At 46.3% G+C, this 20,285-nt stretch overlaps 1 protein-coding gene across 1 annotated transcript; it reads right to left on the bottom strand.

Annotated features, from left to right (window-relative positions):
• Nucleotides 1–1,900: 1,900 nt before the first annotated feature.
• RETREG3 (reticulophagy regulator family member 3) lies at nucleotides 1,901–20,212 on the bottom strand. Its single transcript, XM_073326135.2, has 10 exons — nucleotides 19,912–20,212; nucleotides 14,920–15,026; nucleotides 12,672–12,702; nucleotides 10,505–10,631; nucleotides 9,570–9,654; nucleotides 9,001–9,138; nucleotides 8,390–8,469; nucleotides 7,624–7,756; nucleotides 6,254–6,701; nucleotides 1,901–3,850 (listed from the first exon to the last, which is right to left on the bottom strand). Exons 1-10 carry the CDS (start codon nucleotides 20,094–20,096, stop codon nucleotides 3,793–3,795), a joined length of 1,392 nt encoding a protein of 463 aa, XP_073182236.1. The 5' UTR covers nucleotides 20,097–20,212; the 3' UTR covers nucleotides 1,901–3,792.
• Between the last annotated feature and the right edge of the window lie 73 nt (nucleotides 20,213–20,285).

Genomic DNA, 20,285 nt, shown 5'->3' on the forward strand with positions numbered 1-20,285 from the left:
CCCCCCCCAGCTGCCCCCCCCGGGCCGAGCTGTTCACCCCCCCCCCCGGGCCAGAGCTGCCCGTCAACCCCCCCCAGCTGCCCCCCCTGGGCAGAGCTGCACCCCCCCGGGGAGAGCTGCCCGTCAACCCCTCCCCCGGGCCAGAGCTGCCCGTCAACCCCCCCCAGCTGCCGCCCCCAGGCAGAGCAGCCCATCAACCCCCCCCCCCCAGAAGGGCCAGACGGGGTCATACCAAGGGTCCATCCAGCCCAGTGTCCGGTCGGCCGACCGTGGCCAACGCCAGGTGCCCCAGAGGGAATGGACAGAACAGGGAATCGTCAAGTGATCCATCCTCTGTCGCCCATTCCCAGCCTCTGGCAAACAGAGGCTAGGGACACCATCCCTGCCCACCCTGGCTAATAGCCATTGATGGACCTAGCCTCCCTGAATTCATCCAGTTCTCTTTTAAACCCTGTTATAGGCCTCGCCTTAACAACCTCCTCTGGCAAGGAGTTCCACAGGTTGACTGTGCACTGAGTGAAGAACTTCCTTTTATTCATTCTAAACCTGCTGCCCACTAATTTCATTGAGTGGCCCCTAGTTCTTATATTATGGGAACAAGTAAATAACTTTTCCTTATTCACTTTCTCCACACCACTCATGATTTTATTAGATCTCTGTCATATCTCCCCCCCCCACCCCATCTCCTCTTTTCCAAGCTGAGAAGTCGTAGCCTCTTTAATCTCTCCTCATATGGGACCCGTTCCAAACCCCTAATCATTTTAGTTGCCCTTTTCTGAACCTTTTCTAATGCCAGTGTATCTTTTTTGAGATGAGGGGACCACATCTGTATGCAGTATTCAAGATGTGGGCATACCATGGATTTATATAAGGGCAATAAGATATTCTCCGTCTTATTCTCTATCCCTTTTTTAAAGATTCCTAACATCCCGTTTGTTTTGAATGCTGCTGCACACTGCGGGGACGTCTTCAGAGAACTATCCACGATGACTCCAAGATCTTTCTCCCGATTAGTTGTAGCTAAATTAGCCCCCATCAGATTGTATGTATAGTTGGGGTTATTTTTTCCAATGTGCATTACTTTACATTTATCCACATTAAATTTCATTTGCCATTTTGTTGCCCAACGACATAAGTTTTGTGAGATCTTTTCGAAGTTCTTCACAGTCTGCTTTGGTCTTAACTATCTTGAGCAGTTTAGTATCATCTGTGAACTTTGCCACCTCACTGTTTACCCCTTCCTCCAAATCATTTATGAATAAGTTGAATAAGATTGGTCCTAGGACTGACCCTTGGGGAACACCACTAGTTACTCCTCTCCAGTCTGAAAATTTACCATTTATTCCTACCCTTTGTTCCCTGTCTTTTAACCAGTCTCGATAGATGAAAGGGTCTTCCCTTTTATCCCATGACAACTTAATTTACATAAGAGCCTTTGGTGAGGGACCTTGTCAAAGGCTTTCTGGAAATCTAAGTACACTATATCCACTAGATCCCCCTTGTCCACATGTTTGTTGATCCCCTCAAAGAACTCTAATAGATTAGTAAGACATGATCTCCTTTTACAGAAACCATGTTGACTTTTGTGCAACAATTTATGTTCTTCTATGTGTCTGACAATTTTATTCTTTACTATTGTTTCAACTAATTTGCCCAGTACTGATGTTAGACTTACTGGTCTGTAATTGCCAGGATCACCTCTAGAGCCCTTCTTAAAAGTTGTCTGTCTCCCCCACCCAAGGACAGAGCTGTCCATCCTCTCCCCCACCAGGGAGGGGTTACTCTGTGGCCCCAGGGCAGAGCTGTCCCTATCGGGGGACACTGCTTGCACGAACCAGGTGTTTAATTCCACCTACTACGAGCCAGTAGAATATATAAAAAAATAAAGACAAAAACTAAGTTCTTATTATCAACATTTTACTTAACTCACTTCAAAAAATTGCAAACTGACAAATGACTCAAATGTTCACAAGGGTGGCTACTGTAAACACAAAGGATGATATTGCCACACCAATGATATCAAAACCAACCCATTTAAAAGTTACAGAGCACTGCACGCTGTCCTATGCAAGCCTTCGGGTGTATAGTTTCACTAGGAACGTCACTGACTTCGTGACGACTGACTTCACATTATTATTTGGCCAAAAAGGGCAGGGTGGTATCATGTGTCTTAAAATGCTATGATTTAAAGTCATAAAATCCTAAACTAATGAATTCTAGAGATGGTGCAACTTCAGCTGGAATTAGATGCTTTCACAGTGAATATGCTGGTCTACAGAAAGTTTCAGCTGAGCAAATTTACACATTTTCACAAGTTACTAAAGATCTTGGAAACTGCCAGAGAGCTATTAAAATGTAAAATCACAAGATTCCTCCCCCGCCAAAGTCTCACATTGTTCACAAAACCAGGTGAACTCTGCTCCCCGGGGGAGGGGGGGGAGGTCAGGCGTATTCCAAAGAATTATATTTAAGTGGCCCTAGTATCACTTGAGCCACAGCCGAGAACATTTGTTACAATGCGTTAGCTCTCCCTTCCTGCACCCCAGCAAAGGAAGCACTTTGACCTAGAGGTGCCCATCACCCATCCATAGTTACAGACCGTTTGGGGTGTTCTGCTGCAAGAGTTATTTTCTTCAGCAGAGAATATTAAAGAAAAAACGTCCCCCTTAGTCAGCAGAAGGTGTTGGTTTTCTATCTGGCCCTACAAGAGAAAAGACAGGTCGACTGCCACTAGTAAAGATAAAATATCCTGGGATCAACACTGCTACAACAACACTGTATACTAGTAAAGACATAACTCATAAGAATTTTCAGAGATTTAAGTGGAGTACGGCATTCTTCTTCAGCTTTAAAAGGCATGGTAGTGAATACACAATGGACAAGGAGGGCTGTAATGAGTATGAAAATATAGAGCCAAAAATTCACAACACTGTGTGTATGAAGCTTCGTTTTGGAGCCTGCACTAGAAAAAGCAGTGGTAATAGTCTGGGGGAAACCTATACTGCTCATCATGGATTGGTTTATTTTCTCTTCCTTGACAGCCCCCATAAGAGGCAAATAACTTCTAAATAGCAACAAGTATGGAGAAGCAAAGTTACTTGCCCGGTGGCAGAGAAGGCAATCCGTAGGAGATCCATGCTCAGAACACCAGCGTCCTAGCTCTGCTCCCCCATGACACACAGCCTTTTTTTTTTTTTTTTTTGGGTGGGGTGTGGGGGTTGGGGTCAAAGGGATGGCTGAAGAAACGAGTCTGTGATACAGGAAGTGTTAGTACTCCAGGGAATAAACTGGGTGTTCACAGACTCTTAAATCACTAGTAGATGCATCTGAAAATAGGCTATAATTAGCACCTAGCATTGTTTTTTTTCAGTTCTGGTTTTGATTATGCTGATTGCTTACAAAGAGATGCATTTAAACAGGGATGTTTCAGAGAACACCACCACACCAGATTTATATTGACTTGTTTTATCCTGATCTGATACAATTAATCTATCCAGTTGTCCAATAAAGCCAGCTGAGTTTAGAGCGCTTCCATTGACTTGGGGAGCTGCAAATCTTGTTTTAAAGTACTTAGGGTCACCAGAACTTCTGAACAGTTTTACAGCATGGTATTAACACCACTATGGAGTGTAAAAGGATGATTTCATACATGGTCTGTTCTTCCTCACAGCAGAGAAGAGGGAACAGTTGGAAAAAGGCAAGATATCACATAAGAGTTAAATACTTTTTCCAGGTTTAAAAAAAGTCAACTTGTCAAGTTGCTCCTGAAGTTTGAGCCTCTGGTGCTGTAAGTTACTCATGCAATAGCAGTACAGTTTGGCACAGTGAGATTCCATTTTCTTCAAACGATCTGCAAGACATTAAGTCTTATGACAAGGTTCATTTCAGTGTTTGCAAAGTGCTCACATAGGGCTTTTGTTTAACAAAACCATGAGTATGCATGCCTTGGCTGCTGCTGTGCTTGGTTCCAGAATCTAGTGCCTGACACTGTAAGAGGCAGCTACTCTTCCCTATAACACAGGCCTCCCATCACCAGTTTGAAAACCTCTCAACTCCCAAAGTGAGACTGACAACCTGTCAAGCGTGACAGGTTGAGATCTGCTCTCCAAACCCATTCCATGCCCTTGGTGAAAGGCAGTTCCAGTAACGTGGTAGTTTACAGCAATATGCTCCTCTAACGTTCAAGAATTATTCCCAGAAAATCCCTTACCAATAAGGATTAAAGTTTCACTAGATCAGCTGAGGAGGACACCCATCAGAGCCTTGTAGGTGAGCAGAATGACTATACTAAGTAGATTTTAGCATCTAGTCTCAGGTTTATGGTTTCAATTTAAAGTGCTAGTTAGTGGCTCATTTAGTTATTGCTCCCAAGTGATATGAGTCTTTTGCATGTGTTAATGTAGCCTGCAAACCAAGAGAAATCGCCATTTACTGACATGAAAGCTGTAGGCAGTGACAAGAGACTCCTGAGAAGGCAGCCTACAAAGAGCACTTTCTGTAGTCATATCCATGGTACTGGGATAATCCCAGCCTCACTGGATACCTCAGTACTGAGGCAGGAGTATCATCAGAGGCAGCTAGAAGAAGGTCTGACAGTAGGTAAAGAGCACTGATTCCTTTCCAAGCTCAGTGAACAAGATCTTTGTATTTTTAATGAGTAATTTTAAGACTGTATAAAAGCCAAGTACATACAGTATCCAAATTAACCCAATTAAGGATTTGGGGTTGGAGCTATTTCTATATTTTGTTTTCAATGCCAATTTAGGCCCATGTCCATTTTGGTTATTATGGGGTGCCCTTGCTGCACCATAGCTAAGGTTGATTTTTAACCTACCAGGTTGATTTAATACTAATTATGGATAAAACATCCATAGTTTTTTTCTTATTCATAACCTAGGAAGGTCACCTAATTCCTGAATTTAAATCCAATACCAACATATGTCCATTTTATAGCTTAGATTTCTATATGGCCACGATTTCCAGACAAGTAGTCTGCATTCAGCCTAACTTTGACTTAAAAATGCACAAATAAAATGAAAGCTAGAATCGAACTGAACAAGAAAATTTCCCTGAAGAGATAAGCTGCTTGCTGCACAAGTGTAATCGGTATCAATTTCTGTGGCTTAGAAAAGCATTGGGAAATTTAGGGACTGGATGGCTCAGGCCGGTCACTTTACAGAGCCTCCCCTTCAGGTTGCTGGCTCAAGTCTAAAAGTGACCAAAAATAGCCACCATCTCCCAGTTGTTTGGTGGCGTGTGTGACATGAGCTGGTGGCCTAGTGGACAGGAGTCCTCACTGCACAATACTCCCTCAGACAAGGCAATGTCACAGAGGCCAAGAACGAAATGGGCCATGGAGATCGAATCCCCTCCACCCCCATCAGGAAGTCCCTCCACAGCACCTAAGGAGTTCCATGCCGGGGCAGGGTGTGGAAGGTCGTATTGCTATTGCCCAGGCAGTAGCTGCTCTGGAGTAAAGTGGGAGAATTTAGTTCTGCAGAGTGTCAATCCAATGCAATAGCAGCTGCTGCACAGAGACGCTCCCCGAAGGGCTGGAACCAGCACAGTAGATGAGTTATTGCCATTATGACTTTTATAAACTAGCATCACTGGAAAGCTTGAGTTTTGATGGGAGCAATATGAATTCTGTCATTACTTGTGAGGATACTGCTTTTGCCATTACGTCAGCAATACCAAGGTTGTTTTTTCTACCCAAGACAGCTGGATACTACTGAGTGAGGAGGGAGAAACGTCAGTTGTTTTTGTGAACGACTTAGGAGTAAGGAATTTTAAGTTAAAATAGCATAATCCAGGTTTTTAAGAGGAAACCAGTCCTGTTCACCTTCTGCTGAGTGTCTGGGCTGGTGCAAGAACATTCCTAACTGAAACTGAAGTCGGTCTGCCACGGGGCACTACAGCGGCAGACACACGCAGCAGTTATCGTTTCAAGTGAGCAGGTTTGGGCGAGGGCAAGGAGCGTCACAGGAGACAATGCAGAGTGATGTGTGGGTGCGACTGGGGCTATTGCAGCAAAAGCCTCTGCCCTGTGAACTACCAAAGCATGGTTTATTTTGAAATCCAAGCTAGCCCTACAAATTCACACCACCGTGATGTACCCAGCCACGACTGGTTGCCCTACTACTTGTACCCACAGGAGACAATTTCCATTACTGTACAACGCTTTTTCTGCTGAAGATTCCCCTCTGCTACTCAGGACAGAAAAATCAGAAGGGAAGGAAGTATGATTGCTTACTGGCCTCGGGAGCCAGCTGGATCCAGCTGGATCAGCTCTGACTGATCCAACAGTTCAAAGTCATCCCCTTCTGCATCGGTGTCCAAATCGGAGCTGGAGGTTCTAAGATAGGTTTTCGTGCCTCTCTGGGGATTGTCACTGCATAAAGGGCCTGGCTGAGAGGCTCCTGACAAGGCTAATTGTATCATGCCTCTGGTGACAAATCCAGCTAAGTTATTTGTAAGATTGTTTGCAGAGGGCAGTGCCCCTAGTAGGAGCGCAGGGACAGCTTCTTCTTGGTCATATGGGTGACGCAGGTCTTCCATGCCTTGCGAGCGGTAAGCAAGGCTGGGAATCCCAATGCTGGTGTCATCTTCATCATCTATTCCAGTCACCTCTGGATTTATGGAAGGGAAGTCAGGGAGATCCCTGGCAAAAGATTCTTCAGGGTCACTGTGACCATCAAGATCTAGAAGGGAAAAAGAAACAGCTGTAAGCTTACGGGCTATCCAAATCCATCAGGCAAGCATGACAGACAGTGTCATACTGATCCTCTGCAGAGTTCAGCCATCTTTGATGAAAGAAACCATTATCCTGGTCCCCAAATAAACTACCCACTTGCCTCCTCTGACCAAACTACACTTAGTGTCACTTTCCTTTGGCAGCCATGACTGACAAAAGTTGCTCTCTTAACCAAGAGAGTGAGGATACTGCAGGGGACAGCTAGTGCGGAGAGAAACCATGTCCTCCCAGGCTTCTTTCACAGTCAGCCAGCAGAGGGTACTCAGATGTTGAACCCTCTGAGACTAAGGACTCAGCTATGAGAGTATATTGACTGGTTTTACTATAGGTGTTACACTTTGAACTGATTTAACTAAACTGGTACAAACTGCTGTGTGGACACTCATCTCTGTTTAAACCAGGCTTACTTCAGTTTCTCTCAAGTTAATTAGGAACTGATTAAGGTAAACCAGAATAAGCATCTACCCAGGAATTTGCATGAGTTTAGCTGCCTTGGTTTAAAAGGACACCTTCAGTTATATCAGTGCCACATTTTCATACTGAAAAGGCTTAGATCATCTGTGTGCCTGCCCTGGCAGACACTTTCTAGTCAGACCATTTTGCAGAAGGCCTGGCCTGACGGCTTAGGCTTACATTCCCTCTTTTGGTAGCTGTAAACAGACTATCTAGGCACCGTATGTGGAAACGGGATCTATTCAGACAGGACAAGGAGCTCTTCATCGTGTGGCAACTAGCAGGTGAACATTATACACCAGAGCTCAATTCTCAGGAAATGCATCTGGTCGATTTCCCTCATTTCCCTCCTCAGCATCCACCACCCTGAAGAGTAGAGTCCCTTTGCCTTTAGGAGACTGTTTCTTCTCTCTCACCTTCAGATCCCTCAGTCAGTGGAGTCTGTCCCCTTGACAGGTTAAACGTCCCATTCTCAGTGTAGGAAACTTCAGCATCTGAATGCTCAGAGTCGGAGATAGTCAGTTCCTTAGCAACTACAGAATCATCCAGCTTTGAAGCAGAGAAGAAAATATAATTAGAAGAACATCAGTCCTACTGGCTAAGATTGTTTCTGTGCTCCAAGGTAGAAAGATTCCCATGACCCAGCATGTCAGGCTCCCATGTGAGACTTGCTTGCTGCATTGCTACCCCTGGGCGGGGAGCACTGTGAAGGAGGGGCATTAGTCCCTAAGGTGTTGGAAGAGGAGGGGTGTGGTGTGCTGGCTCCACACTGCTCCCCAATACCCTGATGGCCAATTCAGGTGCAACCTCTGGCTTGGGACAGGATTGGTAGCAGGGGTGTGGAAAAGAGAACAGAGATCCCTTTGAGAGTTAGGTCCTTCAGACTGAAGGACTGGAAAGCTCAAGCTTTTAAAGATACACAGATAAGATGTGGGTTTAACTGAGTGGGTTGAGAGCACTGCAGCCAGACTAATCTCGGAGCACAGGAAGGCTTGACAGTATATGAAAGCCTGCAGCCAGACTCTGCCCAGATGTTCCTCTCCACCCGATACCCTAGGCGCGGGGCCAGAGAGCATTCCAAGGCTGCCGTTTTATCACAAATCTGATTCAGACACACAAAAGACTTCAATGCACTGGAGGCTTTCTTGCTTGACTTTGAAATTTGCAGAGATGCCTGGTTACCTTGGGACAGAATGCAGCAAGTTCTTCTTCACTGTCACTCCCAGCATCAGCAGGCTCCTGGTTCAGCGCTCGCTGGCGCACTGCCATGAGTCAGAGCAGAAATCTCCCATTATTGTCAGGGCAGACAAGGCAACATTTAAGCATAATGTTAGGCTGAGCAGAAAGTCACTTCAAATGTAGACCAAAGGGTGTCAGTCTATCACAGATCGAAAAGCTGTTGTGTTAAACGTGGGCTCTGTAATTACTGGTTTGGGCTGCTGCAGATCTAGTGCCAAATAGAACAAAGCTCAGCAGCAACCTCACACTGGAGAGAGAGGCTACAAACAAAAATCAGCTTTCACCAAGCAACACTTAGTGCTTTTGCGTTCCCACAGCTGAGAAAGGGGAAAGGAGCCATTGGGAATTTGTAGAAAGCAGGGACCCTGTGTAGTTGCACAACTTCATCTCCGTGGAGGAGCTGCGAATATTTGACAACAGAACTCAAAATGAATGCTGTACAACACATCAGTTGCCTTCACGCCCCATGACTGGGGGTTCATGTCAGCATCTGTTTGTAGATTTCAAGGGCTGGCTGTTTGTCTGGTTAGTTTCAGAAACTCTTGGAATCTTACATTGCTTCACTCGTTGCTTTGACATCATGTATCCTCGAACGCTGAAATCCAGCCGCTGCAGAGCTGGCTCCAGCTTCATGTACATGCGTTGCCCCAGTCTGTGGTACACCGCGAGAGGCCATAGCAGGATGAAGAGCACTGAGGTAAATGGGGAAGCTGGTTAGAAACTTGCCTGTGCTACTTGGCAGATCTGTCAATCGAGTGTTTTGGGATGCAGTATACAGATACAAAACTCAGTTTTGCTGTCCTGTATGCACACAATCCAATGCGTCAGAAGCTAGGTTGAGAGCAGTACAGATCTGTGCTGACTTACTAGAACTAAGATAGCAACATACTAGAGCATTTACTGCACATAACTGCCTACACAGACATGCACACAGAGCATATTGGGGACTAGCTGGCCAATCTCTCCTAACACTAACATCCTAGCACAAGAGCAACCGCATTTTATATTGTATGTGTCAGAATTTTAGCTGCTCATATCCGCTGCACCTCTGAGTCTACGTTCGAGATACTGCCCCAGCTCTCTGTTTACAATACCTTGTTTGACTGAGGAATGTTGTACTTACGCATAAGGTATGAGAGCAAGAGTCCAGGAATGTACCGGCCCAGAACAGCCAAGAAAGTAAAGATTCCACACACTAAAAGGCAAAACTGGAGGCATAGTAGAAAGCATGAGTTTCCATAGCATTAAAATAACCAAATCAGGTGACTTCAGCTGGTGTAATTGGGTTGTTTTCTTGAGAGTTCCAGGCCAAGAAGCAACAGATCAAATATCAGCAACACTGTTTGGATACTCCGGTCGTCTTAGGCAATCGTATTTCATTAGAATAGGTACCAAAACGTCTCATTTTAAGAGTTTTTGTCTATCATCCCAAGACACCGTGGCAATTTAAAGGGAACTTAAGGTACTGCTCGCTGCTGTAGGTAGGGTAAGATTCTACAGTGTCTGTGCTGACAAGCAAATGTAAGGTTATGGGAGACGGTCCCTTCCAAAGGAGGGAGTAGGGGCATGTTTCATGAGGCTGCAATCACAGTAATAAGCGTCTAATTATTCAGCCTCTTCATACTACTCATACAATCACAGTTGTCACTAGGCTAACACTGGTTCTCTTTTCTATAGGAAGTGAGGGGGGGAAAAAAAAAGATTCTCAAACCACTTCCTGGTTTGGATTTTAAGTTATTAAAAGCCAGACTCAGGGAAAGAACTGTGAGGTTAATCACAGACACTTCAGACCAATACCCACAGAAGGAACAGCTACATTTACAGCTAAATAAAACAAAATGAAAACAAGCAAAGTTGCCACCTCCCCGCCCCGCTCGCTTGTATGTTCTATCCCTTTCCACCTCCCTTTTTCAGAGTGGGAGCTCTTCGGGGGCAGGGAACATCTTATGTTTGGAACACATGTACCCATTCTGGATGCTCCTTCAATACACAGAGTGGCTGTCTGCATCAAAGATTAGATGCCAGGGGTTTAGTTTGCCCAAGTACGTGTACTCTTACCTTGCCAGGATTTTGCTTTTTGAAAACGAAGAGGTTCCTTAAGAAGGTGACCCCAGTAACCCATCCATCAGCTAAATGGTGACACAGCTCCGGCACACTCAGCAACTGAGGGTGAACATAGCCCCAGCTACAGAGAAGGCAGAATAATTAGTGCGCAGGTGTCTACTGAGCCACATGGTGTTACTAAACTGACCTTAATATAGGGCACTCTTCATTACAGAAGCATTGTTTCAAAAGCACTTTCTCCTCCCTCCACCAGCTGCCCTAAGTCTGGAACACCAGACCTATCACTTGGAAAAAATCAAATAGCTAGACCCATCTGCCATTTGATATACACCCCAGTTTTCTTTAAATTAGACAGCTAATAATTAGCTGAGTACGGCAATTAGAATGCAAGAACTTGCGAGTTGTTGGATGTTAAAAGCAGCTGGCAGGCCCCATGTTGTGCAAACTCCCATAACAATCACGTGCATCCGATTAAAGCACACAAGGATTTTGGCGATCACTAACACAGTTTAGACTGAGTTACAGTGAAATGGAGGAAAGCCCTGCTTGAAGCTTCATCTTTTAGTTCAGCTAAGGCTGAGGCAGGGGGATTTAGCCAGTACATTCAAGTTATTTCTTGGTGTTTACACCTCCCCACCCCCTGCAAGAATTCAGTGCCAAGTTTCCAAGGAGCCCTGTGACCTAGTTAGTGGAAATTCGTTGTCACTTCTGAAAGGCTACTTTTGGTAGCGCCTGCTCATGCTCATTAACCTTAGGTCACATGGTATCTGTGCCTTCGGAAGACTGCTTCCTCCTGTGCCAGGTCACTCACAAGAGACACGCTTTTGTGACCACCTGATTAGGTGGTTTTCTAACATTTGAGGGGTTTTACAATGTAAACTTTCGAAAGATTGATTTGGCTATTTAGTGCAAGTGAACAACAGAGCAGACAAGAAAAAGCTAGTCTGTGAGGAACCATTAGCAAAGGGATAAATAAGGAGAGAGAAAATATAATGTCACTGTATAAACCCATCGTACACCCACATCTTGAATACTGTGTGCAGTTTTGGTCACACCATCTAAAACAAAGGGCATTAGAACTGGAAACGGTACAGAAAAGGGCACCAAAATTATTAGGGGTGTAGAACAGCTCCATACAAGGAGCGATTTAAAAGAGTGGGATAGTTTAGCTTAGAAAACAGGCAAATAAGGGAAGATATGACAGGTCTATAAAATCATGAACTGTGTGGAGAAAGTTAATAAGGAAGTGTTATTTACCCCTTCATATAACATCAGAACCAGGGATCACCCAATGAAATTAATAGACAGCAGGTTTAAAATGAACAAAACAAAGTATTTCTTCGCAGTCAACCTGTGGAATTCATTGCCAGGTGATGTTGTGAAGGCCAAAAGTGTAACTGGGTTAAAAAAAGAACTAGATATGTTCATGAAGGATAGATTCCTCAATGGCTGTTAGCCAAGATGGCCAGAGACACAATCCATGCTGTGGGTGTCCCTAAACCTCTGACTGCCAGAAGCTGGGACTGGACTGCAGGGGATGGACAGAAATTGCCCTGTTCTGTTCATCCCCTCTGAGACTTGAGGCACTGGCCACTGTCGGAAGACAGGATACCGGGCTAGATGGACCATTGGTCTGACCCAGTCTGGCCATTTCTATGTAAGCTGTGCCTGGAGAGAGGAAAGTACTGTTATGGAGGACAAAACCCCAAGAGTTCTAGTTTTGTTGTTAATGCTGCACTCGGGGGCACACTAACCACCAGGGAAGCCTGCAGTAAATCCAGCTCTGGTCAGAGAAGTTTGACAAGTTCTCTTGTTTCAAAAAAGGTTATTCTGTCACACTTGCAAGGAAGCTCTCAATGAACTTTAAAGGCACCACAGAAAACTTTAACGTAGTGGGGTCTTTACAAAGCCGACGTGAACATTATCCCCATTTTACACAAGAGGCTGTGTGGGCAGGGAGAGGTTCAGTGACTGGCCCAAGGTCAGAACAAAAGCTTGTGGCAGAGGCCGAACAGAACCCCCCTTCAATGCTTCCTCTGAAGCTGAGCAGGTACGACAAGCATGTGCAAAAAATGAGCGAGTTCTGTCATCATAACACAAAGTACCAACACAGCAGCAAACCAGAAGGGAAAAAAAGAGGGATTTAATTAGTGTTCCATACCTCTCATTGTCCAATTCATCAGATCTTGCCACTAAAATATTAAGAACAGACACGGAATTAGTTACAAGGAATTTTTCAATAAGAATGCTTAGCTAACGGGAATTTGACTAAAACTTGTATGAGGTTGGGAAACAACCAGTGTGACTGATAAAGGTAATTAACCAAAAATCCGTTGTTCTGCATCATATTCTCATAGGACAGCCTGAGACAGCCCTCCCCCTCTGTGTCACAACAGGTACCATTAGAGAGAGTGACTGGATGGCTATTCTGTTCTGCAAATCACTAATAGCTCATTTTAGTCTTAACCACAAGCAAGAACTACCAGTTCTGTTTCAAAATGCAGCCTACATACCTGTTACTATACTGGGTGTGCTGAGGGATGGACGATTTGCTCATAATTCAGAGACATCCAGGAGAGCCTTACTTCCTGGACTGGGGTTGATAAGTGACCCAGAGACAGGCTAGCTTAGAGAACTGACACAGCTTGGGACTATTGAGGGACTTGAATATACAATCCTCAAGATAAGTAGAAACAATTAGCAGCACACAGCCACCATAAGCCTGCCTACCTTCCAAAGAAAGTTGATGCCAGGAATCCCTGCCAGCTTCTATGCCTCAGCTTGTGTTGCTCTTGGAAGACCATATTAATGCTTATTACCTAACCTCAACTAGCTAGCCAGGGAGTTACCCCTGGGGAGCCTGCAGATCACACACCGATTTGTTTGTAGGTAGTGAGTGCGCTGTGCATCAAATCTTATCATGTGTTCAAGGCAAGGATGGCTGAGTTCTACACTAGAGCTGGTGATCTACTGAACACTTTGGTATTCAAGTAACTGACAGTTCTTGACAATTCCGCCCCTCTCAGAATCTCCATAATGAGGCTGGGTCTCTGACAACCACCATTTATTACCTTACAAACACTCTGAAACAATTTCCAGTGTGTTCAAGTGAGAAAACCCATCCAGTCCTATCCTGCAAGCTCCGATTTCTTAAACTGGAAGCCCATTGGGGCAGACTTGTGTCTTCTGTGCAGTCAATCTATCGTGGGCACTACTAGAATATCAAATTGTGTCACTGACTGGCTCCTCACCTAAGCTAACTACTGGGAGGAGCCAAGTGGGGTCTGTGTGTCTGTGCTAAGCCGCACCCCCCTGAGATAGGCACCTCCTTCTGTTTGGGATTCTCAGCTGAAAACCCGCTCTTGGCACTAGGCACCTTGTGCAAGGAGGGAAGAGGAGAAGGAGGAAGACCCCCCTCGGAACTTTTAGCCAAGTGGTTAGGGCCCTCAAACTGGGGGGTTTCCACACCCCAGTTAACCCCGCCCCCCAGTACACCTCAGGGGGGAAGGGAGGGATTTGAACTGGGATCTGCAGCCTCTCAGGTAAGGGCCATAAATACTGGGCTACAGGATACTCTGATGTGGGGCTACCTCACCGTGCAAAAATAATTTTTAAAAGTCATTGAGCCAGAAAGCAACACAACTGCCCGCACAAGCGCACAGGCATGAGAATGACTTGCAGCCTAGGGGGTCGAGCACTCACCCAGGACGTGGAAGACCCAGGATCCAGTTCTCCTGTTCCAACAACTTTTTACATTTATTCACTGTGGACAGCTTCATTAGGGGGAGAGAGAGCACATCTCCCATCAGAATCACATAGCCCAGATATAAGAGCACTCACCTGAAAGGTAGTAGATCCCTGTTCAAATTCTCTCCCGCACAGGTGGGTGGGGGGGGACTTGAACCAGGGGCTCTCCCACGATAGGTGAGTAGCCTAACCACTGGGCTAAAAGTTATGAGGGAAGCGCCCCTACCAGCTGTTCACATTTGTGGCCCACTCTGAGGCAGTTTAATGGATCGGGCTCCACTGGCAAGCTAGGCAGGGAGCAGACCACCTTTCCCCAGTTCGGGCATTGCACTGGGGCTGAGGCATTCACATGTCCACATGGGGCTGCAGTGCACGTGCTCAGGGACAAAAACATAGGCATCTAGTGAACTTTTACGGCAAAAGCTTAGGTGCCGAGCAAATTTAGGCGCATGCAGGGTTTGGCAGCAGCTCTGCAGAGGTTTTGCGAATCCCCGTGGGGTCTGGTTCTGGAATTCACCCGCATAAGTCCCATTGTGAATCTAGCCCTTCGTGACTCTGTCTGAGGCATATTTAAAGCCAAATGGTGCAGAGCAAGAGTGTGTGGTGGGAAGTTGAGAAACAGGTGTCATTTTCAGGGGCCAGCTCTAACGGCAGCATCTTACCTTTAATTTCAGGCCAGATTTTATTCTTCCATTGATCTAAACAAACTATTATTATCAGGCCAAATGCAACCAAGAACACCAGCCGAAGGGAAGTCAGTGCCAAAAAACTGCAAAAAAAAAAAAAAAAAAAGAAGCAGAGAAAGAGTCCGCAGTGAGCACATGGGTCTGTTTCTACTGTTGTACCAGGCCTCTCAAATTAGCACCTCTAGTTAAATGCACTGACCAACTGGGTTGGGTGAAGTAAGAAAATAGCTTGTTTGATCTTCGGGGGCAGCAGACATCTCAAATCAAGACTGGTATCCGATCTAATGGAACTGGATATTCTTGTTACTCAGGTGTTTGGAGCTCACCCTGATTTATTTCTAAAATAATTTTATATTTACGTTGAAGACACCAGTTTTATCTTACTCTCTTGAATGAGCAGGGAGCACAGCAACTAACCACCGCAGCAAGGCAGTATGAGAGGAGTGATGTTTGCATCACTCTAGTTAGTCTGTCAGCATTTCCACAAGCCACACTGACATTAAAGATGCTTGGCTTTGTGCACTAGTCAGGATCTGGCAGATGCCTCCAATTCCGAGTCAAAGTGGTTTTTGAATTAATCAGGAATTGGGAGATGCAAAAACATTTTATTCATGAGTGTTCTTCGTCTTGTATCTATTACACCTCAGACTAACCAGCCACCCTGGAAAGTGTTGTATGATGGAGAAAGGGAGGTCAACCAGTCCTCCACTCACCTAGCCGGGGTAGAAGAAGTGGCTGTTTTTACACCAAGTTGCCTCTAGAACCTTAAAGACATGTTTCATGTTTGTTCAGGGTTTCTGTGCCCCACAGCCTCAGTTTACAGCTAGTTTGGTGGAGGCCATCAGTGGTCCCAAGGCACAAACTGTCACCTTCGTCCCCACTTTCTCGTTTAAAAGGTAGTTAGTTTTGAGTATTGAGGTTTTCTGCTTGCAGATAGGTCCCTCCCTATGAGTTTCCTACTCCCTACACAGAATCCTGAACTTAATGGTGCTCATCTGGAATTATCCGCTGCTAAAGAGACTCTAAAAGAGTAATTAACAGTTTGACACCAATACCCCTAGTTCCCATCTTCCTCAGCTGCTGAAATAGCTCACAAGCTCAATGTCTGTCCAGTCTTTTCAGCTTCCCCTCAGGCTATTAACTAAATCAGTCAAATGGTAAAACTAACGGATTTTGTAGCGATTATTGCTTAATTATGACAATAGTAAGGTTCAGTACCAAAGCTCTTATCTATTTTTAATCATACAGACTGTTCAGGACATGTGTTTGTCTCGCATAAAGCACCAGCGGGTAGGGCCAAGCAAGTGACAGGTCCCATGGAGGGAATTCACAGGGCAAAGATCAGGCAAAAAGACAAGTCGCATTTAGCATTAAAAAAAGCTTGCTGTGGATTGATTAAGGACAGAAAACTGATGGAATCAGAAGAAATGCTGTGTAGCTCATCTCAATACGGCTATTTCACCACTTGTGCTCCAATAGCATGGTCACACCATGGCACAATGCCAGTTAGAGTTTAAAATCCATAATCCATACCAAAACAAGCAGACATTCCAGTAGTTTAAGAGACTGAAGAATTAAACCGTCTACAAATTCAAAAGAAGTTAAAAAGACTGGGACTGTTCAGGTTAGAAAAGTGACAACTAAGGAGAGGGATATGACAGAGGTCTACAAAATCATGTCTAGGATGAAGACCGGGAATCAGGAAGTCTTATTTACTCCTTCCCATGATTCAAGGACCAGGGGGTCACCCAATGAAATGAATAGGCAGCAGGTTTAAAAAAAAAAAAAAAAAAAACCCACACACATAACAAAGTACTTCTTCACAAAACCCACAATAAGTCTTTGTATCTCATTGCCAGGGGATGTTGTGAAGGCCAGAACTCTAACTGGGTTGAACAAAAAATTAGATACGTTTGTGGAGGATTGTCCTCCAAGTCAGGGATGCAACCAGATGCCCTGTGTCCCCCTAAACCTCTGACTGCCAGCAGCTGGGACTGCAGGACACGAGATAGATCACTCAATAACTGCCCTCATTCTGGTCATTCCCTCTGAAGTATCCGACACTGACCACTGGTGGAAGACAGGATACTGGGCTAGACAGACCATTGATCTGACCAGTATGACCATTCTTATGTTGTGTTCTGGCTCAGTTCTGCACTAGATTTCTCCCCACCCTGTGTGATATTTTGTAAGATGTGAATCCAGTTTCGGAAGAAAAGCAGATCATTTAAAGTCCCCAGCCCAATGTTCAAATATTCAGCAGTCAATAAGGCAACATGAATAAGCTGCATTGAAATCCATCCAGACAAATACACAGTGCAAGAAGTACATGCACAAAGGAAAGCAACAGAAATGGTTGAATTCTGAAGACTGGCTACATGCCTAGAAGAATCAGACTGGGACAGGAGGAAAAATACAGCCACAAGACATAGATATGCATGTAGGGTATTTTTGCTTTTGTAAGAAAACACACAGAGGTCAATTATAGCCTAGCAATCATTAACTACAGCTAAGTGGGTCTACGCAGTCATTTGATTGGGAGCGCATGCTAACAGTTTATCCCCTTTCCAAATGGTGGTATAAATCTGGAGATTATTTGTTGAAAACCCAGAGAAACACATACTGCACAAAAGAGGTAATTTCACATAAGCCTTCCTACCATGGCCGGGTATTAGACAAACACCACAGTTCAGTGCTGTCAAAACAAGAGCATGTGACCAGCCACTTATGGTTATAAAGGATTGTCCAATGAAAGCAGTTCCTCCTGAGAGGCACAGCTGTACAGTGATTCCCCTCCCTCAGGGCACTTCACAATTTCCTCCTGGAGGAAATGCAGATGGAAATCATGATGGAAGAGGAAAACCAAACTAATGAGGCATTTGGATACCACGGAGGGACACAGTGCATGAAGCTATGAAGATAATTGCCTGCAGCTTAAATATCAGGGATCGTTTAAGCGCCCTCAACATAGTCACGTTGTCTGTATAAACACCATAACGAGAGCGTGTTCCAAGAACTCCAGCAGAGTTATGGTTACATACGGAGACAACTTCTCTTTTAGGCATTTTTATATTAGAACTTTAAACAAACATGAAGCTTAGTAGCCTCTTCACAAGACACACACTGGGAATTACTTCCCTGTTACTCTCCCAACCAGTCTGTCCATTACAGCTACTACTTGCTTTGTCAATGTCAGTGTTCAGAGAGGTTTCAGAGTAACAGCCCTGTTAGTCTGTATTCGCAAAAAGAAAAGGAGGACTTGTGGCACCTTAGAGACTAACCAATTTATTAGAGCATAAGCTTTCGTGAGCTACAGCTCACTTCCTCAGATGCAGTGTTCAGAGAATGACACAGGTACCTCCAGGCAGTGGCAACTTTGAATAATTACTGTGTCTCACTACTTTGTTCCCTGCCATTCCTGTGACTCCCAGTTAGTCCTTTGTGGGGCCCCCGGAGCCGGATATTGAGATTGAACTTATGAGACCTCTGCAATAACTAGTCAACATAGAAGCAAGTTAACAGATTTCAACAGTTACTTTGGGCAACTGTACCCAATTTTGAACAGTCACACTGACAGAAACAAGTCACCACGCAGTACTATCAGAGTGATAACTGGGTAAAGGATTGTATAGTAAAGCCTTCTGAACGTGTTTTTATGTGCTCCTCCTCCTGCTGCCATGAGTGGAAAACGAGTCCAAACAGCCTTGCTTTTGTAACACTGCCTGGAGATTAAACAGACTCTGAAAACTGTCAGATGAGACAGCCTTCTGATTAACAAATTAAACATCTGGAAGCCCAAGCTGATCAACAGGAAACCCTGTTATAAATTTCCTACTTTTTGTGAATGCTTTTTCTCAGTTGAGACCTCAACATGAACATTATGTGCTAGAAAGGGCTCCCAATGTCAGCCACTTTGAATCTTCCCTCTTCCTAAACATGTGACTTTTGCCAGTAGGAGCCTGGGTTCCAGGCACCTCAGGAGTGGGACCCCCATCAACAATACTCACACTTACACTGCTGAATTTTACTGCTTTTAGTCTAACTTGAGAATTGTTTCTTACATGAAATTGCCAGCTGGTCAAGGCTTTGCTAGGAGAACACAGCTAGATGGACTTTGCTTGATTTCACCTGTTAAGATGTAACTGTTACTTTAGCTCTCATTTCTTTGTTATTTAGAAGATGTAAGGCCAGACCCAGTGGCCTAAATTGTAGTCCATTTCACTATGAAGGGCTGGTTCCTTATGCTCAGCCCCTGGCGGGTGGATCTGCACTTGTAATTACCCTTATTTATCCTCTTTAGTTAACTTAATAGCATTGACTCAGGCTCCCTTTGGGCCTCATCATTCTCTCGCAGCCAGAAGGTTGGCGAGGGACGTAGGATGTGGAAAATCCCCAGGGAGGCGGGGGAAGGAGGAACAGAACAGTGTTACAACCACCGCAAAAGGCTTTTCTCTTGTTCCAAGTCAGCCCCCCGCTGCATGAGGCTATTGGAAGACCACGGCCAGAGCTACGGAAGTATCTTGCGACCGATAAGCCAAAACCAGCCTACCAGGCCGTCCCGGGCCTCACACGAGAGGTCCAAACCCACTGCACTGTTGGGAGTAACGTAACCTTGAAATTCCCCCGTCCTGGAAGCCTTTTACGAACAGGCCCCCGACCCACACCAGCCGCCCGCCCCCTTCCGAGGGCCGCTCAACCGCGACCGGCCCCTGCTGGAGAAGGATCCGGGCACCTGTTTCTCAGAAACCGGGTCACCAAACCGCCTGTTCGGGGCACTCGGGTCCCAGACCGGGGCGAGGCGGGGCCGGGGGGGGCCCCCCCCGCCCCCCGAGAGGCCCCCCCGGCCGCGGGCCCCGCCCCCCGAGAGGCCCCCCCGGCCGCGGGCCCCGCCCCCCGAGAGGCCCCCCCGGCCGCGGGCCCCGCCCCCCGAGAGGCCCCCCCGGCCGCGCTCCCGCGGGCCCCGCTCACCAGAAGGCGCCGTGCGCGCCCGCCCAGCCCAGCGCGCCGCGGCCCGGCCGCTCCCAGACCAGCGCGGCCTGCAGCGCGCCCAGCAGCGGCTCGTAGGGCCCGAGCCGGGCCCGCAGGGCGGCGCTCAGCGCCCGCACGCGCCGCTCCCGCTCGCCCGCCCGGCTCCCTCCGGCCGCGGCCGCCATCGCTTCCCCGCCAGGGGGCCGGGCCCCGCCCCGCGCCGGCACGTCACAGGCGGCCCGGGTCAGCCCGGCCGCGGCGGCATGGCGGACCCCACTGGGGAAATGCAGAGCGCAGCCATCTTGCTATACGGAAAGGCGGCGGCGGCGGCGGCTTCCTACTGCGCAGGCGCCGCGCGTGCGCGTGCGCGCGCG

The sequence above is a fragment of the Lepidochelys kempii genome, chromosome 27 (genome assembly GCF_965140285.1).
Source record: "Lepidochelys kempii isolate rLepKem1 chromosome 27, rLepKem1.hap1, whole genome shotgun sequence".
Lineage (NCBI taxonomy): Eukaryota > Metazoa > Chordata > Testudines > Cheloniidae > Lepidochelys > Lepidochelys kempii.

Bases quoted from the DNA above. Each gene is read 5' to 3' on its own strand.
- RETREG3 (XM_073326135.2), bottom strand. From the start codon at position 20,096: ATGGCGGCCGCGGCCGGAGGGAGCCGGGCGGGCGAGCGGGAGCGGCGC. The intron at 15,027-19,911 runs GTGAGCGGGGCC...TTTTTTTTGCAG, and splicing joins GGCGCGCACGGCGCCTTCTG to TTTTTTGGCACTGACTTCCC. The intron at 6,702-7,623 runs GTGAGAGAGAAG...TTTCCCTTCTAG, and splicing joins ACTGACTGAGGGATCTGAAG to ATCTTGATGGTCACAGTGAC.